Here is a 25,089-nt window from a genome sequence, read left to right on the forward strand (position 1 = left end):
TGGTCTATGTCCCCTGCATCATCCATATGTGTATTCAAAGATGCCAGTAGAGATCCACCATATGTAATATTTGTTTGACTGGTACCCTCCCCTTACCCTTCAGATTAAATCAGAACCCATTACAAGTCTGCAACTGTCAGAGCATGCTGGGTGTTGTAGTTTTGCAACAATAAATCCCATGGCAATGTACAGGATCTGCTCCAGATATACAGCTCAGTGTACACTCTTCAATACAAGTTTTTTTATTGGAAATATTACAACATATAAAACCTACTTACTAGATTTCCACAGATACAAAGTGGATAAAATGCAATACAGCGGATAAAAGTTGATGGTTCGTAATAAAAACATTTTATCAAAAAGTGCTCTGGTCCAGCTAAAAAGCCAGATAAAGCCACGCGAGGAGCCGGACCGAGCAGATGTCTGCAGTGCACAGATGTAAAAAATAAAATACAGGATGGACCTTGAAGTGCAGTAGAGGTAGAATTCCTGGAGGAGGATTAATCCATCTCCATCTTCTCCTGCTTTACAACATCTGAAACAAGACAAGGTGAAGAAGTGTTACATGTGTATACTGTATATACTCCGCCATGGAAGCTACAAGAATGCAGCAATGCCACAACCCACAGTTTGTGATAGGTCACCACTGAGTCAAGAAAAATGCTGCACGTTTAGAATTCTGACCGCACCATGTGAGGACACCTGACGTTTTAGGTCTACAACTCCTAGGCAGGGCCATGGGCCTCTAGTCTGCAATTATCTCTCCTAAAATCTGCTCCCCTAGTTATTGCCAACCTAGGCACTAAGGGTTTCCAAGAATAACCACCAAGGAAGGGTTGTACCTACCTGTTTCTTTCTCCTTGAGCTTTGCCAAGACGCAGGCCTTGATCTCCAAGCCAATTGATTTGGACAGCGGCGGTGGCACGGCATTACCCACCTTAAAACCCAATGTCAGAGGATTAGTCATCTGTTTGTAATGGGATGACAAACAGCAAGCAGTTTGCTGACACTTACCTGTCTGTGTTTGTCCAAGACGTTTCCAAACAGTCTGTAGGTGTCCGGGAAGCCTTGAGATCGGGCACACTCCCTTACGCTTACCACACGATGCTGCTCTGGGTGGAGGACACGACCCTGGTGGAAGGAAGGAGATCAGGGTTAGACTTGCTCCAGCATAGCATATTTGATTATGGGAGACATGAGGTCCATGCTGGTTCTTTGGCATCATAACCACACACTGTAGAAGACTGGGTCTAAAAATGAAGGTATTCTCATCTGTCTAGCCACATCATGTTACAGGTACAACTGCTGGTCCTTCAAACATTATAACAACAAGGGCAGGACATAGCCTTACTGTTGATACTGCACTGTAGTCCTCAACTCTGGTTGTTAGGAAACCCTTTTAACATTTGAAAGGGCATTAGAAGAAACCTCTGCTGGGACCAGACAATCTCACACAAGTCACTGTAGACCAGGGGTCTGCAACTTCAGGCACTACAGCTATTGTGAAAAAAAATGCTCCATTCACTTCTATAATAATTCCAAGAATAGCCAAGCATTTGTTCATGCGGAGTCAGTTTCAATACACCTGGAGCGCCAAAGATTGCCATTCCCTGCTGTAAACTGAACTATTCTAACCAAGAGCATCGACTTGAAGGGATTGGGTCATAAGACAAGGGGGGGGAGGGTCAACACCCCCTCCAGTTGATTGACAGGGCCAGCAAGTGCTCTCCACCGGCTGGCCATGTCTGCAATTCAAATCCCACGCCCGACGCGTCTTCATTCGGTGCAGGCACTCAGGACGCTCGCTTCCTCGGTGCGCCTGCACCGATGACGTCTTCTCTTTCAGGTTTAGAGGTGACATCGGGAGTGTTGATCAGGCGCTCAGAGAAGGACGGTTGCTTAATCAACACTCCCTATGACGTCACCTCTAAACCCGACGTCATCGGTGCAGGCGCACTGAGGAAGCGAGCGTCCTTCTCAGAGTGCCTGCGCCAAATGAAGACACGTAAGGCGCAGGCACGGGATTTGAAATGCTGACAGGGCCAGCCGGAGGAGGAGAGCGCTTGCTGGCCCTGTCAATCAACTGGAAGAGGGGGCGTTTTTTTTAATCGGAGGATGCGGCGGCCACCAGCAAGTAGATGCCCTACTTTCTGGTAGTGAAGCAATTTGCATATTTTAAAAGCTTGATTTTTAATTAAACTAAGCCACAGAACAAGGTAAGAGCCCTGTATAGGGAATAGTCGTATAATAAGGATTTTAATATGCCCAAAAATGAAAAATGAGTTTGGGGGGTGACTGAAGCCCTTTAAGGTGGGTTTGCACTAGAATTACGTTATAGGTTCCGTTTATAGCTAAACAGAAGCCTTTAAGAGGCATTCCGTTTTGCTTGGTCCTAATAGAAGGCTAAGGAAAGCATAACAGGTCTGGTTTCTGTTATACAGCACAGAAAAAAGTCCTGTTGACAGATCCCTCATGCTAGCCCATAGACTATTAGGATGGAGCAAAACAGAATGCCTCCTAAAAGGTGCCATTATGCACTCAGTTATAACCAGAACCTATAATGGAATGCCATAATGCTAGTGCAAACCCATCCTTAGGGTCATCTATGTCATCCAATTTTACATCATGGCATAACCCCTTTAAATGTGGCCAAACTTAGCATCTTCTAGACTGATGGCAACTCCATGCCACCAGCAGATGCTTAGGCCGACATACCTGTTTACCCATAGGCTCAGGGTTAGTGACCGTTGTGCTGAAGAAGCCGTCCCACTCCAACCTGCCGTACAAGCCTGCCCAGTGATTGTGTCGGTTCCCGGTGTGTGGCAGGCACCAGGGAATGAGTGTGTTGAACTGGCGGTCTGCAGGGTCACACTGTTTACCTGAGGGGAAAATTATTATTTTTATATGTACATAAGCTCATTCTAGTGTCTAGCACTTCAGCATAACCAAGGTCACATCAGTACCTTCAGCACAGGAACAGACACCCCTCAGCGCTCCAGTGCTGCTGCGCCCATTCTTCTTGTCACTGTGAGCGTACCGAAGCTTGCGGGTGGTTGTGCCATCAGATAAGCGAACCTCGATGTTAGGCAGATCCCGCCAGTCTGAGCCAGGGGCAAGAGGTACGTGCCTCATTCTGGCAGCTACCAGGGTGCTCATGTCCTGGAAAGACATGATACAGTGACCAAGTGTAAACCTATTTTAACCAATTTACAATTTGTTCAAGCAGACGGTCTGAAAACCAGATCAGAATGCTAGCAAGTGGCTCTCTCCTGAACTGCAGATTCAAGGGCTACTTTCACACTCGTGTTTTGTGCAGATCCATTCAGATAATACAAACGGATGTAGAAGGTCGCATTATCTTTAACATTGCCAAGACAGATCAGTCTTAAACACCATTGAAAGTCAATAGAGGATGGATCTGTTTTCTATTGTGCCAGATTGGGGGATGGATCCATTTCCACTGACACGTTGTGTGCCAGGACAGATCCGTTTTGCTCAGTTTCAGACACGAAAACATCTCCAAAGCAGAATTGAGACTGAACTGATGCATTCTGAGCAGATCCTTTTCCATTCAGATTGCATTAGGGCAAAACTGATCCGTTTTGGACCACTTGTGAGAGCCCTGAAACTGATCTCATGAACAGAAAGCCAAAACGAGAGAGTGAACGTAGACAGGTAGTGTCACTAAAGCCCTTCAAGGACCTTTCACACAGCAGAGGCAGTTCAGCATATGATTTGTGCCAGTGACAAGTTAACAGAGGGAGTTGGTGATCCAGAAAAAAAATATATATAAGTGTCTGGCTTATACACAACATTCACCTTGCATACGTGGTCCCTGAGAATCGGCTGATATTGGGAGCCTCTAATTTGCCTCTGAAACCACGACTGAGGCTCGCCGTTATAGGAAATTTCAAGGGCAGAGGCTCCGTTACGGATCTCGGGCAGGTCTGACATAGTATCCCGCACAGTGATTGTTCTGAAGAGGCTGGAGTTTGTCCTATTGAAGAGAAAATAAACGTTAGAGAAGGCACTGATAGAAGCAGCAGGAAGGTCTGTAGGCACGGTGCTGTAGAACCTAGTCACCTTGTAATGTTGCTCACATATTTCTTCTCATCCACCACAACACTAAGCTGGCAGGCACGAGGTGCAAACACATGCAAGGGCTCAGGGAACATTGGTAACTTCTCCCCTGGGGCAGCAGCAAGAATGATGGCTCTTCTACGGGTCTGTGCCACACCATACTGGCCGGCCTGAAACGAAAAAGCTGCCATTTAGTGTCTGCAGGTCTTTTATAAATCCAGTCAGGAGTCCTACCTACATAGTCTAAAAGCCAATAATTATTCCAGAATAACTTTTCTATTGCAGCTTTGAGAGAGCGACTGTAGCCATCCCCTCAAGAGCTAGAATCTCAGACTAAGGGGCTGTTCACACAGGGGGTTTTATAGCAGAATTGTGTCCTTCCTGCCTCCCATCCATCCCAATAGGAGGCTGTGCTGAAGATTACCGAGCGGCGGTTGAAAGCTAACGAAACCAGACAAGTCCCTTTTCAGCTGCAGTTTTTAGTCGCTGCTCTGTAATACTCAGCGCTTCCTCCTATTGAAGCAAGCTGGAGGCAGAAACCAGCAAGAAGCCACTGGCCAAACATTAGTGTTGTATCTGCGGCAAGAAGACGCCATGTGAACATACGCCGAGAGTCCAGGACTCTTCAGCCCAGGGTGCATGTGCCAGATGACACAAGAGTTCAGGACTCCTGGGTAAATAACCAGCCCTGTCCACTGACAAAGCTCTTTGGAGTAGTAGATTAAAAAACTGCAAATTTCATTATATGATCCAATTCTGGCACACGAATGGAAGACGAAGCAGGAATTTGACCCTGGAGAGTGAGCGTTACCTGCAGCACGCCAAAGGTACACTGGTATCCCATCCGGACAAGACAGCGCAGGGTTAGTTTCAGCACCATGGAGCTCTTAAACGAAACAAAGTTCCTCACATTTTCCAGCAGGAAGAATTTGGGCCGATAATAGTCACAGTAACTGGGGAACAGAAAAAACAAAAAACACTAAGTGAAAAGTTAACAGGCTGGGGTTAGTGGCAGCACTAGACGCTTCATATGAATATGCAAGTACTCCTGTGTGCACATGTGTCTACCCAGCCACAGTCATTGCTAGTTCTAGAAGGCAGCAAACAGTGACCACGCTACATCACAGCTCCACTTACTCACCTGAGATAAGAAACCACTAAGGAGTTCTTGAACTTGGAATAAGTTCTGGAGTTGAATCGGTTCATCCCACTGAAGCCTTGGCAGGGTGGGCCCCCACACAACATTTCAACATCTCCCTTCTGAGGTAGCCGCTGGCCCAGAGAGTTGGTCTTCTCCCCCGACATGACCAGCTTCAGCAGGACATTACAGTCCTCCGTAAACACTGTGGCCCCTGGATTATTTAGTCGGAAGGCTTGTGCGGCTGGGTCCCACATCTCTATGGCCCACTTAGTTTCTGAAACGCCTTAGAAACAAATGAAAGTGTTAATACAATGTAGAAGAGAAGGAGCGGTATAGAGAATAAGCAGGTGAGATGCCAGGGTCTTCACCTGCTTGGTGGAAGCCTTCAGACAGACCACCGCAGCCAGAGAACACATCCAGAGTATGGAGTTTAGGCACGCGATCCTCCGGCCTCCTGTCATCTTCAGACTGTGCCGATGACATTTTTCCCTTTCCTGCAGATACAAGAGGCGAGTTTAGGATTTAAGCCATAAGAAACCTTCAGAACAGAATATGTAATATCTACAGAAGTCTTACCTTTTCCTTTGCCCTTCCCCTTGCCTTTGTTTATAGCGCTACGGGCATGATTAGGTGGATCTTCAAAGGTCTTGGTTTTTGCATTGTAAGCCTGAAACAAAAGAAGTCAGTCCCTGTATGATGTCTACAGCTTAGCTAAAAGGAACACAATTCACAATGCACTTCAGAGCCATGATTTTTGGCTCTCCTGCTGTCAGGTTTGTTTCACGATTGTCACAGGGTCCACAAAATCAATAGTTATCCTGTGGGTAAGGGATAACTGGAATATACCTTTAAACAGTGGACATTTCTGGGCCACATCGCCTTGCACTTTCTTAGGATCTTCAACAAAAGACTATCCACTTACCTCCAGGAAGTAGAACCTGTCCGCTCCTCCAGCGGAGTATTCCTGTAGAGACTCTGTCAGATCCTCCCCATATTCTATGGTACATCGACCCTGAACATCTTTCAAGTCCACCAGTGCATACTCATCGCTCCAGTACAGCAAGTTAATGTCTGCATGGTAACTTGCCTTCAAGCCCTTGTGGGTGTTCTCAGGCCTGAGAAGACATTTAGAGGTTATAAACATTTGCCTTCTTGGCCAAAGCAATCAGGAACTCCACCATACATAGCATATATGGAGCCCGCTCATGAGTGCCTAGCTGGTGGATCTCTGCTGTTTCAAAAACATCAAGTGCAGGCATTTAACCCTTTAGATAGTGTGCTCAAGTGTGACCACAGGAACTAAATGGCAAAGAACCCAGAAGCATGCTCTGTGTCAAGACCAGCTCCCTGTGCCGCTATTGGGGAAGCAGGTCCTTGGCTCTAATACACCGAGTCTCTGCAGTTCCTATGTTAGCCAGCAGGTCAGTTTTGTCACATAGGGAACACTGTAGGGATAAATCATGTATAACTGCATTTTTCCCATACCACCCCATTAGGAATACTACATTGCATGCATTAAAAAATAAAATAATGCATGGCTATGCGAAAAAAATATAAGTTATGGCTCTGACAGGGAAGAAAAATAAAGATGTGAAAACCTCAGGTAGCCAAGAGGTTAAATAAAAAGCAGGCCTCTGGTTGTTAAAGGGGGTATACCAGTTTTCCCATTGGCTTTGATAAAGCAGAGCCACCCGAGTCTTCTGCTCAGTCAGATACCTGTAGAACTTGTACACCCGCAGTTTGACATCCGCCTCATTGGGCTTCCCATTGCTTCTTTTGTTGCAGTAGATCTCCTTGATGCGGCCTAGCCGGTATGGCTCTGGGGCATCCAGATTACTACCCTTGATGTAGTCTGAGGACTTGCGGTAATACTCAGGGTACAGATCTTCATCCACATCATCTTTCCTGTGAGACCTCTTCACAGGACTGCTTAGTTTGACACTAAAAGCAGACAATGTTAATAGACAGACATTTACATCTTGTAAAGTGATAACATGACTGATTTTTTTGTGGGGGAAGGCAACCTATAGAAACCCCCACCAATGCCAAAAAAGGGCCAGAGAACCAAATCCTTTGTCTTTCCTTGAGCTGGGTCCTCTAGTGGGAACAGTGGTATGCTTAAAGGGGCTGTCCCACCTGGGACATTTATGGCATATCCACAAGATGTCAAACATCTGATAGGAGAGGGTCCTAGGGGTGGGAACTGCACCTACTGGACAGTTATGGCATGTGGATATCCCAAAAGTGTCTCAGATGGAAATACCCCTTTAAATGGGTCATGCATGCAACTAGATTACAGATCTAGGCTATCCAAAGGGTCTTCAATCTGAGGGTTTGTCCCTTAACATGTGGCATTATGAAGAAGTCTGTCCACAACAATTGACAACGTGGCACGTAAATGCCTGCTAGTCTAACAGGCTCATTTGGCCTCCCATACCCATATGATTACACATCAGTAATACTCAGACTTTGCTTGTTGTGTCTCATACCTAAAGTTAAAAGCATCAGGCAGGAGTAAGACTCCATCGCCAATCTTGTACTGGACGCCGTTCTTTGTGGCCATGTTGTAGCAGACTTTTCCATCCAAATCTTCCGCGATGTCAAACACCCTGGGCATCTCCCTCTGCCTTATTTCTGCTAGCCTGGTACAGCTGGCACAAAACCTGAGTAAAAAGGTGGACAGGGTGTCTGAATAATAGTTCTCCATTTCACCAGATTTTCAGACCTTTGAAGTCAAAGCCTCCTACTTGTATTTGTTGTCCTCTGTTGGCTGCACCTTTGGAGGAGTCTCAAACCGAGAATACTCTGGATCATACCACAACTGGTAGAAGTAGGATTTTCCATCATCTTCCACTATGTTTTCATACTGGTCAGCGCCACCCTAAGTTTAGGCACGAGAGAAGAGAGGTGAGAGAAGGATATGAAGTGGACAGTAAATCCTACATATAGATCGGTTCACAGTAAATCCTACATATAGATCTGTTCACAGCTCACCTCCATAAACCAGTTTTCTGATGGAGCTTTGTAGACCACATTAACCTTGCCATGAATATACGACAACTGCATGTCTTCACATTCATCCACAAGGAAAAGTTCTAGAGGATCAGATGTGGCCCCCAGGACGGTGTCTGTACTCAGGCAGAACCAGTGTGCATGGAACATGGGGCCATTGGCATCTTCCCACATAGATGTAATTCTAGAGTAAAAGTATAAGTCTGAGCAAGGATTACAGACCAAAAAGCCTCCCCTTAAATGGGTTTTCTGAGTTTTTTAACCGATGACCCATCCAGAGGATAGGTAACCAGTAACTGATCAGTGGAGTCTGACACCCAAGTCTGCCGATTTGAGAAGGCACCGGTGCTCCTGTGAGCAATGTGGCCTTCTCACAGTGCCATACATTGTATAGCGGCTATGCTTCCTTCTATGAGCTGCTCCTAGGCCATGCGATACATGAATGTGTTTTCACTGGCCTAAGGAAAAGTAGAAGGGCCAGCCATGGAACTAGTGTGTGCACTGCTGCCTTCTCAAATAGTTTACTGGACAGGGTCCCACGTTTCAGACCCCCACCGATTAGACTGATGGCCTATCCTCTGGAGCGGTTAGAAAATATAAAATAAGCTTTAGAATCTAATGGTGCCATTAAAAACTACAATTTTTCCTGCAAAAAACAAGTCCTCATACAGCTGCATCTATGGAAAGATGGAGTTAAAGCTCTTGGAAGGTACAAAAAAAAAAAAAGTCACCAATGCCCAAAATGCATGCACGTGGAATGGATCCATATATTTTGTCTGCAGGATTCAGGGTCAAAGAGCATTCAAGACTGTTTGCACTTTATATCAAGCTGACATACCATACTATATACAGCTATAAGGCGATCGTACAAACCTTGCCAAATACAGAGGTTCTGTGGGATTATCCGGACTCACAGATACACAGTCACCAACTTCAAGGATCTCGTCATCAATAGAAACTTTAAGGTAATATTCCTTCTTCCCTTCAACCTTAAAATGGACAATTAGGTCAATCCTTCCATCAGACATTTCTTCCATAGAAGTCCATGACAGTAGAGACTTGTTACCTTGACTGGTTCCCCGCGCCAAGAGATTCTGTTCTTTTTCTCCTGTTTCTTCTTACGACCCTGGAGGATCTTCTTGGGAGAAGGCATTTCAGGGATATTGTCATCCAGCTCCTCATCTTCATCAGCCTCCTTAACAGCCAGATTTGGACACCTGAAAGAGTTAAGTCAGGTTGTATTCTAGAGTTTCACAATTTAAAAAAGGGCAAGTGTATATTAGGAACTTACCTCCTCTGGAGACAAGCTTGTTTATTGCGGCCTGCTCCTCCAAACTTCACCATATCTTGGCAAGCTCTACATTTGCCACAGTCTGGCTGCTGGCATACCTGGGTAGAGACACTCAAGTTACCGCCTGTTAATAAGCCGCTACAGGAGACACAATTGTAGGGCGCTCTACACAGGCGCCTCTTACCTCACATACTCCACAGCGCCTTCGCTTTGAGTTCTCCTTTTCATCATCGTTCTCAATCTGTTCAGAGAAGAAAGTGTCGAAGATATGGTACACCAGTCTGGTTGTGGTGGCCTTTGTTGGCCCCTTGTCCTTAACAATCTTGGTAGGATGTCTGATGGCTTGTCTCCTTACAGCTCGTCTGCATAGAAAAAGATAAAACAGATTGCTTTCACTATATATGTGCAAGCCTCCCTCCAATACAAGGCTATGAATCCACATCAGTCTTGATTAAATATTTGCTGGTTTAACCCCCTTCGCTACCAGCACCGTACATGCAAGTCACTAGATCGGTGTGTAAACATGGCGCCTGCTCACATGTGCAGCGGGTGCCATGGGCGGCAGGTCTCTGCTGTTTCATACAGAAGAGACCTGCGGCCAATTACCGTGCCCAGCAATAATTAAATGCTGTAATAAGGCGAGATCACAGCATCCAAATAGGATGACAAGGCTTATAGTATTCATGCTGCAATTCTTTTGTCCACCAGAGGGCAGGCCAGGATAAGAAAAAGCTAATTTTAAAAATCCCCAATAGAACAAAATTTAAAATAGAAATTATAGGCTCATATGAGCATCAAAATAAAAGTATATAAAAAAAAACAAAGTTTAAAACAAAGACTTTGTATAAAAAAAATAGCCAAATATAAATCATGCGCATCATTGCTTCTTAAAAAAAAAAAAAAAAAAAACTAAAGTCACTCCAAAATGTATCAAACTATGGATTGTCCTGCAAAAAGCCCTAATATAGCTCAGTAGACATAAGTATAAGTTATGGTGATGTAAAAAAAAGTAAAATTTACGCTATTTAACAAAAAAAACTATACATATGGGGTATTGTAATTGTTATGGCAGAATTAAGGGCATGGGTCAGTTTTGCTGCAAACAAAATGCCATGGGAACAAAACTGGAGAAATTGCCCCCCCCCCACATTCACTGTAATGGTCTGCAAAAAACAGAAGTTACTGTGTGCGATCCGTAAAAAAAATATAAAAAAAAAATACGCATGAGGACTTAAGAGTGTTCACAGCGCCTCTCCTGAGCATTCATTGCATCTAGAGGAGCACCACACCATTTAAACTTCAAAATTAAGATACAAGTCACCCACCTCTTTCCCAGTGTGACCCCAGCAAGTTTGATCAGGTCCCTCATGCAGGGAGTGATAATGACCGGCTGCTCATCACTGTCAGCAGCATCATCGTAGCTCTCCACCTGCTCCACCACAAACTGCGCATGCCTCAGGAGAGAGTCTTCAGTGAAGCGGTTGAAGTTCAGTCCTGCCGGAGGGACGGTCGTCTGAAACAGGAAGGAGGAGAGAAGGGTTTACACCCCAGGTCTGCTGACTGGCAAACCTCAGGTTTTTTCTTCCCCACCCATCTCGACTCACCTCAATCTTGTTCAGCAGATCTTCATAGGCAACATCTGGATTGTTTTGCAGGAATTCGACCACTATTTTGCTCATATAGATCTTCTCTTGCATCAAGGCAAAGATTGTGCTGTACTCTTCACTGGGGTCCATAAGGAAGTAATCGGCAAAAGCTGAAGAGAACATGTATGGAGACATGGATGATTGAGATCCTATATAGTGTAAGACACTCCATTGTCTGTAGAAGGAGAACACTTACCTGTTGTAAAGCCAATCAATGCCCTTTCTCCGCCATCAAAACCAGTTATCCACCAGGCATTAATGGGTCCTAGCTTCTTCGCCCTTACTCCTCCTGCAAGCCAAAACCAAGTTAATTGTATGATTTATAAAATAAAGATATGCTCATCTTAACTCCACTCTTAGACACTGCTGATCTCCATAAGGTCAGTCCATGCTCCAAATCACGCTATATTTCCATATGATCTGCATGGCTCTTGTAAAGAGTGGATATTTAAGGACTAGCATTATGGAAATAATGTATAATTTAACATATCTGCTTTACTTCTGAATCCTCTTCAAGTGACCACTTACCATCCAGAGACGGATTGTCATCATATATGGGCTTCACAACACCACTGAAGTATAGCTCCACATTCTTCTCAATCAGGCCAGAATCAAAAGGACAGAGATGTCCCTTCTTGTCGTAAATGCTAAAAATAAAGGACATTATAGAATTAAAGTACAGTGCAGAGACCACTAACATAGGAAGAGCAGCAGCAATCCACAGACCTGAAGCAGGTGACCTTGTGCTGGGGAAGATCCTCATAGCTCTCAAACCCATCTTCATTGGCATCAAACAGCGACAAGCGCTCATCGGTTAACATCTCTGGTTCCTCCAGCTGTGAAGCAGAGCATGCCATTAGAGAAGACTCCTACTGTCTTACCTTTGCTTGTCTTAGATGGGATGCCTCAAGTTATATTCATGTGAAAAAGTCCTGAAATGCTGCAAGGTTTGAACAGAATCATTTTCCTTCCTGCTCTGGCAGCTAACACTATAGTCCAGTCCTTTTCCTGCTTCCACCTCAGAAGGCATCATCTCAGTTACATGGCTATGCTACTGCAGACACTCTGCCTCCCTAACAAGCAGGAGAGTCCTTGTCATTGATTATGAAGAGGCTGACTGAGCATGTGTGACCACGAGCTCGGTAGATAAATGCTCTACTAGTAGATTATTGAATTTATGTACCCATGATTAATTCATCCTATGAAATGCCAGGCTTGGTAAACTCAGTGCACCAGACATTTCCATTAGTATAAAAGCCCTCTAACAGTACAGCATGTGCACACCATGTAGCATTACTTACAGCATCATCTGGGTCACCCTGAAAGTACTTAAGATCAGGGTCATCAAGATATTGCCTGCAGTCCATACACTTTGGAGGTGGTGTCTGTAAAGAGAAGAGTTACACAATGAAGATACACAAGTTCTGCTCTTCTGATCATGCCGTGTCAGATGTGAGGCAAGGGTTTACCTTTGGTGCCTGAACAGATTTGGGCTTTGGAGTTTCCCCTTTGACAGATCTGAAAAAATAAAAATATTTATATGTCTATATAACATTCTGGTTACATAGTAAAAGGGTCAAATCTTAAGCCTCCAATTCCAAGACATAGCATTAGCCGTCCTTACCCATCTTCCTCCTTTGGCTCTACTTTCAGCCTCTTCTCCACTTGCTCCTAAAGAAGGAAAAAGATTAAATATATTTCAGAACAATGCACTGAGACTTCACAACATGGTCCTCTGCATCCTTAACACAAGGCTCCTGATGCTGCTAAACTACAGCCACTACTATCTTGTGCAACTTAGAAGTTTACACACCAATGCTTACAGCTGGTATTCACACAGGCATATCTAGGGAGCTATCCCCCAACCACACGACATGCTGGTTTAGTGGGTCCTGAGGCCGGTTTCAGATAAGCGCATGCACGAAACACGCTCCCATGGAAGTCATTTTGCATACAGAACTCTGCTCCTGCGATATGTCCTCCTGGCTTGCGCTGTACTGACATAAGGCAGTCAGTACGATTTGTTACAGCCATTTTAACCACTTCAGCCCCGCTAGGTGAAACCCCCTTCATGACCAGAGCACTTTACACTTCGGCACTACACTACTTTCACCGTTTATCGCTCGGTCATGCAACTTACCACCCAAATGAATTTTACCTCCTTTTCTTCTCACTAATGGAGCTTTCATTTGGTGGTATTTCATTGCTGCTGGCATTTTTACTTTTTTTGTTATTAATCAAAATGTAACGATTTTTTTGCAAAAAAATGATTTTTCACTTTCAGCTGTAAAATTTTGCAAAAAAAAAACATCTATATATAAATTTTTCGCCAAATTTATTGTTCTACATGTCTGATAAAAAATAAAATAAAAATGGTTTGGGTAAAAGTTATAGCATTTACAAACTATGGTACAAAAATGTGAATTTCTGCTTTTTGAAGCAGCTCTGACTTTCTGAGCACCTGTCATGTTTCCTGAGGTTCTACAATGCCCAAACAGTAGAAAACCCCACAAATGACCCCATTTCGGAAAGTAGACACCCTAAGGTATTCCGTGAGGGGCATGGCGAGTTCATAGAACTTTTTATTTTTTGTCACAAGTTAGCGGAAAATGATGATGATTTTATTTTTTTTATTTTTTCCTTACAAAGTCTCATATTCCACTAACTTGCAACAAAAAATAAAAAATTCTAGGAACTCACCATGCCCCTCACGGAATACCTTGGGGTGTCTTCTTTCCAAAATGGGGTCACTTGTGGCGTAGTTATACTGCCCTGGCAATTTAGGGGCCCATATGTGAGAAGTACTTTGCAATCAAAATCTGTAAAAAATGACTGGTGAAATCCGAAAGGTGCACTTTGGAATATGTGCCCCTTTGCCCACCTTGGCAGCAAAAAAGTGTGACACATCTGGTATCGCCGTACTCAGGAGAAGTTGGGGAATGTGTTTTGGGGTGTCATTTTACATATACCCATGCTGGGTGAGAGAAATATCTTGGCAAAAGACAACTTTTCCCATTTTTTTATACAAAGTTGGCATTTGATCAAGATGTTTATCTCACCCAGCATGGGTATATGTAAAATGACACCCCAAAACACATTGCCCAACTTCTCCTGAGTACGGCGATACCACATGTGTGACACTTTTTTGCAGCCTAGATGCGCAAAGGGGCCCAAATTCCTTTTAGAAGGGCATTTAGACATTTGGATCCCAGACTTCTTCTCATGCTTTAGGGCCCCTAAAAAGCCAGGGCAGTATAAATACCCCACATGTGACCCCACTTTGGAAAGAAGACACCCCAAGGTATCCAATGAGGGGCCTGGCGAGTTCCTAGAAATTTTTTTTTTGCATAAGTTAGCGGAAATAGATTTTTTTTTTTTCTCACAAAGTCTCACTTTCCGCTAACTTAGGACAAAAATTTAAATCTTTCATGGACTCAATATGCCCCTCAGCAAATACCTTGGGGTGTCTTCTTTCCAAAATGGGGTCAGTTGTGGGGTGTTTGTACTGCCCTGGCATTTGAGGGTCTCCGCAATCATTACATGTATGGCCAGCATTAGGAGTTTCTGCTATTCTCCTTATATTGAGCATACAGGTAATGAGATTTTTTTTTCCGTTCAGCCTCTGGGCTGAAAGAAAAAAAAATGAACGGCACAGATTTCTTCATTCGCATCGATCAATGTGGATGAAAAAATCTCTGCCAAAAAAAAAAAAAAAAGGGAGGGGAAAGGCGTCTGCCAGGACATAGGAGCTCCGCCCTACATCCATACCCACTTAGCTCGTATGCCCTGGCAAACCAGATTTCTCCATTCACATCAATCGATGTGGATGAATAAATCATTGCTGGGATTTTTTTTTTTTTTTATATATATATACACAAAGTGCTTGCCAAAGCATAGGAACGCCGCCTCCTCCTCAGCTCATATGCCTCGGCAAACGTATCTGTCACTGCAGAGGAGAAAATCCCGTCTTGCAGCGCCGCATACACCGACTTGTGTGTAATCTGACAGCAGCGCAATGCTTCTGTCAGAATGCACATCGGTGCTGCAGCTAGTCGATCGGTTGGTCCACCTGGAAGGTAAAAAAAGAAAAAAAAAAAAAAACACAAGGCTGCAACGCAATAATTTTATTAACTGTGCAACAGAACATATAAACTTTAACTTTAACTGAACATTAACTGAACATTTAACTGAACAATTTTTTTTTGTCACTGCGGTGGGGCAGGTGTGGGCGACCGATCAGGCCTGATCGGGCAAACACTGTGTTTTGGGTGGAGGGCGAACTAAAGTGACACTAGTACTATTATAGATCTGACCGTGATCAGTTTTGATCACTTCCAGATACTATAAAAGTACAAATGCTGATTAGCGATACGCTAATCAGCGAATAACGGACTGCGGTGCGGTGGGCGCTAACTACCTAACCAAGGGACCTAAACTATACCTAACGGTCAATAACAGTGAAAAAAAAAAAAGTGACAGTTTGCACTGATCACTTTTTTCTTTTCACTTGTGATTGACAGGGGTGATCAAAGGGTTAATTGGGGTGATCAGGGGCTAAAGTGTAGTGTTTGGTGTACTCACTGTGAAGCCTGCTCCTCTACTGGATCCAACCGACGAAAAGAACCAGCAGAGGAGCAGGCAGCCATATAACAGATCATATTTACTAATATGATCTGATATCTGGCACTTTGATTGGATTTTTTAAAAATCAGCAACCTGCCAGCCACGATCATTGGCTGGCAGGTTGCTGACGAAATACTGCTGTGCGAAATGCCAGCGCGAACTGCGCATGCGCATATTCGCGTCATCTCGCGAGATGACGCGTATATGCGTGACTGTGCGCAGCGCTGCCACCTCCGGACCGCACATCTGCGTTAGGCGGTCCGGAGGTGGTTAAGGCAGGGACACAGTTATACATTATAAGTGCCATGAGGTCACAGAAGCAGAGTTCTGTGTGCAAAATAATGCTCTCCCAGTGAATGCATCGATCTGAAACTAGCCCAAGCCAGTAGTGGGTACCCTTCAAACACCATTCTGAGGATGCCCAACCAGCCCCTGCAAAACCAACTCCCAGCATGCCCAGTATTCAGCCATCAGAGCATGGTGGGAGTTGTAAGTTTTGCAACAGCTGGAGGGCCGCAGTTTGGGCATCCCTGCTCTATTCCAACACACCTCTTCAGCGGGCTCCTCTTCCGACACCTCATTTTCCAGTTTCACATCACCATTGACAACATCATTAGACTTGCGCTTCCCCGGACTGCAGGTGGAAGAGAGAAAAATAAAAAATAAAAATTACAGCTCAATACAACTCCTTGTACAAGCCCAAGTATTCTCATTACATATGAAGGACACAATAAATAGGCTGGAGGGAGCAGACAGTGATGTATTGCAGTCGCACTTGGGGTTTGGGGGAAACACATGACCCCATTTTCCTAAGACATGGGCAGACCCCCCCAGATTAACTTAAGTACTTCCCACTAGTACAGCACAGGACTCCCCATTTGGCCCACACATTACTAACCCTTTGGAGAACATAGACATGATGGTTGGCTGTTTACTTCCATTTTTTGCAGGTCGGACACGACTAGAAGACTCTGCATTAAAAAAAACAAAAAACAAAACACAATGAAGCCAAGCAAATATGACTGGATGTTCCATCAGGGATGCCATGCTACAATGAAGAGTTCCACCGATTGTTGCTGGAAATTCCAGCAACAGTCATCTTATTTCCAGCCATACATTTCCTATGCTGGAGAAACATTACATGGCAATCTGAACATAGCTTGGGATCCTCATGCTCTCAAAAACATGGGGGGGGGGTGACTAGCATAATAAGCGAGTTACTTTTGTTTTCTCCATTAGTCTTGCTTTTCCTGCCCCTGCGCCCCTTAGAACTAGGCGTCACCGCCTCCATCTCCACATCCTCCTCTTCACTACCACAAGTGCCGTTTGGAGAGCAGCCATTAGTCTCGCCATTCAGAGCCCCGTTCTCAATGCCTAGTTCTTTCCCGAGCAGGACCTTCACCTTTTTCAGATACCGTTCCTGGATGGAGAGAAGGAGTAGACTGAGCACCATTCTAGTTTCAGACGACATTCATTCCAGAAATGAGCTCTGTGCGAGTGATCATCCCCAGTGTGAACGCTGCTCCTGTGAAGTGGGCGCACAGCTGGGGATGAGCGAATCTACTTCGGATGAAACAATGTATGAAAACAAATAAAATTTCCCGAACTCAGATTCGGTTCCAAGTGGTACCATGGAACTGAACCAGAGTCCGGGAAATGTTTTTTTACAGTATAAATCAATTTCTGGAATTATGCAAAGTCACACAAGACTTCGCAAAGTAATAACTTTGGCTCATTGGGTCCAACGCATTCTAGTACTGTATGAGCGGGCGCTCTGTACAGAATTGAAATGAAGTTTTGGGCGAATAGACTTTGGATGTTTCATCTGAAGTCAATTCGCTCATCCCTACTCACAGCATTAAAACCATTTATGATGCGAGTTCCAGTCCAACTGCTGATCTACTAAACTGTGGTCACTGCATTACATGGAGGGTCATTCAGTAAACGAGCAGCGAGACCAGAACTCAGAAATGTTTTGAGTTCACTTCACACAAGCAGCGTCAGTACAGCAGGAAATAACTGTCTGACAACAGCCAGAGACTCCAGAAAACTGGGCCAAACACTTCATGCAGTGTCCCATCCGTCACCAGATGAAGCAGCAGCAGCTTCCTGCACTGCATGGGGGTCAGATTAAGGCTCATGCAAAGAGTCCCATAGAGCCAGTGCTTCAAAATAGGACAGAAAACCCAAGGCAAAGACAGCGGAAGAGGCCCTATGGAAGGCTCTGTGCAGAACAGGCAGGCGCCATCCTTCTCCTACAAGGTCTTACCTCAGACAGCTCCTCTTTGTTCAGCTTGGTTTCCAGGTCAGTCAGTTCAGCCTTCACATCTGCTTCCAGGTACTCCAGCACCAGACTCAGCTTCTGCTCTACACATTCCTACAGGGAGGCCCAGAGATTCATTAAGACATAAGGGGGCAAAAGACCTGAGGAAGGTCTCAAAGAAAAATGATGACTTTTTAACCCTTGGTAAGAGGGATTTTCCTCTACATAACCCATGTAATGTTTCCAGCAGCAAATCTCCTTCATGCGCAGGAGACGTACATCAGTTTTTAAAATGCCTTTGGATACTTTCACACTAGCGGTTTTCTTTTCCGGCACAGAGTTCAGTCCTAGGGGCTCAATACCGGAAGAGGACTGATCAGTTTTATCCAAATGCATTCTGAAGGAGAGCAATCTGCTCAGGATGTCTTCAGTATTTTTTTGCCTTTTCAGGACAGAGATAATACCGCAGCATTCTGCGGTTTTATCCCTGTCCAAAATTCCGGAACACTTGCATTAATGCTGGATCCGGCCCAGAGTGTCTGGGCAAAACTGATCCGGCATTGTCTGCTCAGACTGCAAAAAAAAAAAAAAAAAAAAAAAAAAGTGTGAGAGAAAATGCCGGATCTGTTTTTTTTCCGGACACCGGAGAGACGGATCCAGCATTTCTTTTGCATGCGTTTAGACGGATATGGCAGGCAGTTTCGGTGGTGGAACCACCTGCCAGAATCCTCTGCCGCAAGTGTGAAAGTAGTAGGGATCGACCGATTATCGGTTTTACCGATATTATCGGCCAATAGAGGATTTGGACTTATCGGTATCGGCATTTATTTTGCCGATATATTGAACAGGAGGCGGGAGCTGCAGAATGACAGCCAGCTCCCGACCTCTATGAGCTGTAGCTGCGATCCTCGGTTAACCCCTCAGGTGCCGCAGATCACAGCTACCACTCAGAGGTCGGGAGCCGGCTATGTCATTCTGCAGCCAGCTCCCGCCTCCTGTATATGAATAAATTAGAGATTTAAACTTCATTGGTGGCGCAGTGCGATACCTCAAAATATTTACTACTTCTCATTCCCTGTATGTCTACTTTATGTTAGCATCATTTTGGAAATGCCATTTTAGGATGTTAGAAGGCTTCGAATTTTAGAAGCAATTCTTAAATTTAAGAACATTTTCAAAACCCACTTCTTAAGGACCAGTTCAGGTCTGAAGTCACTGTGGGCTTACATAATGGAAACCGCCCCCATAAATTACCCCATTGTAGAAACTACACCCCTCAAGTAACTAAACTGATTTTACATATTTTGCTAATCCTTTTGGTGTTCCACAAGAATAAGGAAAATTGAGATAAAATGTCTAAATTTCCTTTTTTGGCAGATTTTCCATTTTACTCAATTTTTTCTTTAACACATTGAGGGTTAACGGCCAAACAAAACTCAATATTTTTTACCCCAATTCTGCGGTTTACAGAAACACCCCACATGTGGTTGTAAACGGATGTAACGGCACACCACAGAGCAGAAGAAAAGCGCTGTGTGGTTTTTGGAAGGCAGATTTTGCTGAACTGGTTTTTAGATGCAGTGTCCCATTTGAAGCCCCCCTGATGCACCCTTACTAGAGGATAAGGTGCCAGTTTTATTGGTACTATTTTGGGGTACATATAATTTTAGATTGCTCTATATTACGTCTGACAGGGTAGATCATGTAACAATCTGCTCTATAAAATGTTACAACGTGACAATACCCAATATGTATACTTTCTTATTTATTTAAGTTTCACACAACAGCATTTTCGAAACAAAAAATAAAAAAAATAGCTTTTGACAGTTTATTTTTATGGCGTTTATTGGGCGGATGGCTCATGCGATATATCTAGAGCCGGTCGTTACGGATGCGGCGATACCCAATAGGTGCATTTTTTTTAAATTATAAATTCTGGGGAAAGGGGAGTTTATGTGAAACTTCATGTTTGCTTTTTTTTTTTCACTTTATTTCTGTCCCACTCTGGAACGTCACCTTGGGGTTCTGATCCCCTCTGTATTGTAATGCATTGCCAGTTTGGGTATTACTCTGTAATACACTAACAGGTTGCCTAGGAGACCAAGCCTGGATCTCCCCTGCCCCAATGCCCAGGCATTGGGCAGCCTCTGCATGGCATCAGGCTGCCTTCTTACCCATTGGGTTCCCGCCACAGCAGCACAGGGACCTGATGGGCTCCCTCACCAAACTCTTTCGATGTCACGGTCAGCGCTGACTGCGGCATAGGAGGGGTTAATCCGCCATCGATGCCAGCAGATACAGCTGGGGCCCAGCTATCAGGGACTGCCAGACCCCTGCAGTGATTGGGCATGCACCGATCCGGTGCCCACCCATGACGTACTATTAGATCATGATGCGGGAACGCACTGACTTCCATGATGTAATAGTATGTCATGTGTCAGGAAGAGGTTAATGCTCAGGACCACTGCAGAGCATCCAGGTACAATACCAGCTGTGAAGTCTTCCACTGTGCACGACAGTACCAGGGCGGCCATTCACATCATGGCACCGACTATCAGACATTTACTGAAAGTTATCAAGGCCTAGAAGCAAGTTACCCTCTACAGCCCCAGATCACCTACCCTGACATCTGATTTAGTAACTGCCATTCCCCACTAAGGGTGCACCGGGTATCGAAATATCAATACCCAATCGCTACTATTGTACCGGCAGCCTAGCATCACAGAACATGGAGCGTGCTGCTCCATGTTCCTTCAGCAGATATGCGTTTCTACCACCGGCACCTGCCTCCTGTATTAAAGGTTAATCATTAACACCCGCCCACCACACACGCAGTGACTGCTGTAACAGGGAAAATAAAAATAGCACAATTCACCATCTTTTAGTCACCTTGTCCACCCAAAAATTATGCTAGGACTGCTCGATTATGGGCAGGATGTTCTATAAAATGCGGAATGCACACAGCTTTTTTTTGGATATTTTTTTTCCCCACGTGGTATTGGAGCATGAATTATTATTATTTTTTTTTTTAAAAGGTATTGAAATCAAATCTTTGGTATTGGGACAACCCTAGTCCCCAGATAATACTCCAGAATTGTTACTCTTATGACTGTTATGCCATTACTCATATCCCTACAAGAAGTTTATGAATGAATTACCAGCGGTCAGGATGTTACCAGTTGTGGGCGTGTCCCTGCACAGTTTTTACATCATCCAATGAGCACTGCCACCATCAGGTGGTAACACCCAGGAGGATCTTCACTGCAAACTACTAGGTCATAAATCCTAGCAGGAATAAAGGAATGGAAGAATGCTGCCACGACTTTAAGCTGCCACTTCAGTTCTCAGAGCTGCCGCCCATTGAAATTAAAGAGGCAGAAATGACACGGGCAGGTTTTCAGCAAGATTCTGCAGACAACCTGCCTCCATGTGAACTGACCCCAAGGCTGAGTGACACCCATACCTTCTCAGACAGCCTGTCCTGTTCTTTATCCAAAGCCTTCAGCCTGCACAAAAGAGAAACAAGAACTCAGTAAGACAAAGCTAGAAACACTCACATCTTGTTAAGGCAGCGCTACGTGGTAGTGCCACTGTTTTTCTACAATTGTATCCCAAGTCCACTTCACTGTTCAATCACCGCATCACATTCGGCCAAAGTGTCCGTCCGTCCGCCCCCCGCGAGTCCTTGCGCAATCAACGTGTGTCGGGACTCCGATCTGAGAGCAGCATCGGCAGCGCAGTTCAACCACCATTTGTGCCAGTCACTACTGATGCGGTGTTCCTTTATTTCTGACATTTTTATACCGATTATCCTCAGGAGAGGTCCTCAATATCTGTGGCGGGTCTGACACCCCCTCCAATAAGCTGCTTGAGAAGGCACCGGCCTTTTCCTTGCTCACGGTACACTGTATAGCGGCCGTGCTTCGTAATGCGCTCCTAGGCCACGTGATCAATAAGCTAGGAGAAGCACCGCAGCCTTCTCAAACAGCTGATCGTCAGGGACCCTGGGTGTTTACCACCCCCCCCCCCCCCCACCGACAGCAGAGGGGGAATATCGCTGATGGGTGCAGGTCCCACCATTCGGACCTACACTGAAGAGAGCCCCGAAACGGTGGAGTGTGCACTAGCCAAGCGCAGCCACCTTCCAAGCCTTCCTATGAGGTTGCTGAGCGTGGCTATTTCCGTTGGGCCCACAGAAGTGAATGGGAGCGGTGGACGCGCATGCACAGGTCACTCCAACCCACTATGGGGAGAGCGCTTGGTGAAACCCAGCAATTTTCCCTGCTTAGTTCTCAATATATGGGCAGGTCCTGCCCCACCAGACAACAGGGTCATACCCTAAGGATAGTCCCCCATTGTCTTAAATGGGAAAAGACCTTCAAGTCACCTGCACACCAAAATAGATGGCTTAAAGCAAAACAATGGTTATGAACAATTTCAGCCGACCGATGACAGATATTTTTGTCCAGTAGTCGATATCTAGGTGCGTCACCGTCTCCCCCCCCCCCCCCCCCCCCGACGTATTGGAGTGAACCTGATGGAAAAGTGAACAGTGCGAGAAACTCGTGTGAACGGCACCATTTATTTGAACTCTGTGCATTAGGCTACTGTCACACTGGAGTTTTGGCTTTCCGTCTGAGATACGTTTTGGATCGCTTGCGAGATCCCTGAATGGATCAGTTTAGCCCCAATGCATTCTGAATGGAAAAGGATCCGCTCAGAATGCATCAGTTTGCCTCCGATCCGTCTCCATTCCGCTTCAAAGGCAGACAGTTTTGCTGTCCGCTTGTCAAAACTGAGCCAAACGGATCCGTCCTGGCACACAATGCAAGTCAATGGGGACTGATCCGTTTTCACTGAATCGAAAACAGACCCCCGCGCCCCCATTGACTTTCAATGGTGTTCAAGATAATACAAATGGATCAGTTCTGAACTGATGCAGACGGTAGTATTATCTGAACCGATCCATGACGGACCCGCACGAAACGCGAGTGTGAAAGTAGCCTTAGATGGGTGCAGTGTGGATAGCACAGAAGTGTCACCTGAACCAGGCCTTACAAAAGGGTTTTCTGCAGATTTTTTTTGTTTTGCTTTCGACTACCCCGCACAGGAGCCCTCTCCACTGCACACAGCAGGGCAGGGGGTGTCAGGTGCAGCTCAGAGTCCTGTCAACTAGAACTGGCTCAGTTGCCCATAGCAACCAACAAGATTCCACAACTCCTTTGAAAAATAAGAAGTGGAATCTAATTGGTTGCTATGGGCAACTAGGCCAGTTCTGCTTCACACCAGTTTGATAAATGACAGCAATTTCCATCACATTTACAAAAAGCTTAAAGTGTGAAGGTTTAGGACAGTTCAGAGTAATCCAGGTTTCCACTCACTGACAGCCGTCTTCTAGACACATGATCAGATATGACCGGCGTCCATTACACAGTGACATCAGGAGGCCGATACATGGCACAACAGTATGCAGCAATGCACTATTCAATGACAGCAGCACAGGACATCACATTTGGAGGAGGTGACTAATAACACTGCAGGGTCAGAACCAATTGCCATCACCTGCAGTGGTACTACTACCCCCAGCCGATAAACAAGATAGTTTCCATTCACTAACAGCAAGCAGTGTTACTGAACACAGCAAAAACACTACAGCGCTCCCAGTCAGCTTGGCCCATGTGAGCTCCAGACAGTGACATTGCTGAGACTTCTTGTGCTGGGTGCATGCTTGGACTTGCAGTGCACCCAGCATGTCGCACTGCATGACGTCAGCAGCTAGGCTGGCACTTATAGCTCCCTCATAGAGTACTGACAGGCTGGCACTGCGGTGGAACTACAAGTCTCAGCATGCTAGGGGTGTAGGCCAACCATGGTTTCCACACACACACACCTGGGTGTAGTCAGGCTCTGCAGTCAGCCCCCTCCCCAAGCACAGTGACGTCATACACGCAGAGCTCTGACGACATGAGCCACTTACCGCTTTCTGACGTCAGCGGGCAAGGCGGGAGAGGAGGCCTGGGCAGGCATGACGCGGGGGGCACACGGACTAAGGATCCTTCAAGAAACGGGAAGGTAAAAACAAAACTAGAGCACCAGGTAAAAATAACGCGGGAATAGCCGCCTTTCCCGCCAACACAGGAGCCGTGCAAGAATAACAGAGCCGAAACAAGACGACAGGGCCCACCGGAACTGTGCACCGTCACCAACCGATTAACGGAATCACAGAGATACCAGGCAGCACGCTAACCCTCCAGCTTTTCAAATGGCCCCGGGATCACGTGACTCCGCCCCCTCGCACTCTCCCGCGCTTTGTGTTTACGCGCGAAACCCGCCTGTGACGTCAGGTTTAAAGGTCAATGTGGCGGGAAGAGAACGCATGCGCAGTGGAGGTTCGAGACACCGGGACGTGAAGGGCCGCCTGCGTGGTGACGTCAGCGGAGGGTTGCCATGGTAGTGAAGCCTGGCGCGGCGGCTGGATCCGGCTGTGTGAGGAGAAGTCTGTGAAGAGATAGTCGGACTCTGCTGACAAGCTGCCTCTAGTCTCTGCTCTGTGAGCAGTCTGAGGAGATGGTTGGACAAGTTGTACTTTCTAATGGAACCGGTTAACCATTAAGATACCGGATGTTTTGGCGTTTTCATTTTTCTTCCCTATCTTCTTTGAGCCATAACTTTTTTATTTTTCCATTGACATATGAGGGCGTAATTTTTGTGGGACAAGTTGTACTTTTTTAATGCCACCTTTTAATATGCCACACACAGTGACGTACACAGAGAAGTAAGGGCCCCATAGCAAGGATCAAACCAGGGCCCCCCACACAGGACAGAAGGGTTTCCGCCTAAACCCCTTTCAAAGACCCTTGGGCATTTTCCCACTGCCTCATTTACTAAAAGTTGTTCCTTTAGTGCAGGCATCCTCAAACTGCGGCCCTCCAGCTGTTGCAAAACTACAACTCCCAGCATGCACTGACAGCCTACAGCTATCAACCTACAGCAGGGCATGGTGGGAGTTGTAGTTTTACAACAGCTGGGGGGC

The 25,089-nt window shown here is 45.5% G+C and overlaps 1 protein-coding gene across 1 annotated transcript; it reads right to left on the reverse strand.

Moving 5' to 3' along the window:
• Positions 1 to 227: 227 nt before the first annotated feature.
• On the reverse strand, positions 228 to 24,413 carry DNMT1 (DNA methyltransferase 1). Its single transcript, XM_044278777.1, has 34 exons — positions 24,034 to 24,413; positions 21,520 to 21,562; positions 18,063 to 18,170; positions 17,015 to 17,213; positions 16,692 to 16,764; positions 16,343 to 16,427; positions 12,795 to 12,841; positions 12,640 to 12,688; positions 12,472 to 12,555; positions 11,897 to 12,006; positions 11,699 to 11,817; positions 11,367 to 11,459; positions 11,129 to 11,280; positions 10,850 to 11,037; positions 9,709 to 9,886; positions 9,525 to 9,622; positions 9,300 to 9,450; positions 9,107 to 9,222; positions 8,216 to 8,417; positions 7,969 to 8,102; positions 7,711 to 7,884; positions 6,938 to 7,162; positions 6,144 to 6,336; positions 5,798 to 5,888; positions 5,590 to 5,715; positions 5,222 to 5,504; positions 4,892 to 5,033; positions 4,084 to 4,250; positions 3,820 to 3,997; positions 2,964 to 3,159; positions 2,716 to 2,879; positions 1,015 to 1,131; positions 847 to 937; positions 228 to 535 (listed from the first exon to the last, which is right to left on the reverse strand). Exons 1-34 carry the CDS (start codon positions 24,081 to 24,083, stop codon positions 501 to 503), a joined length of 4,461 nt encoding a protein of 1,486 aa, XP_044134712.1. The 5' UTR covers positions 24,084 to 24,413; the 3' UTR covers positions 228 to 500.
• Between the last annotated feature and the right edge of the window lie 676 nt (positions 24,414 to 25,089).

Source organism: Bufo gargarizans, chromosome 2 (assembly GCF_014858855.1).
Source record: "Bufo gargarizans isolate SCDJY-AF-19 chromosome 2, ASM1485885v1, whole genome shotgun sequence".
NCBI classification, from domain to species: domain Eukaryota; kingdom Metazoa; phylum Chordata; class Amphibia; order Anura; family Bufonidae; genus Bufo; species Bufo gargarizans.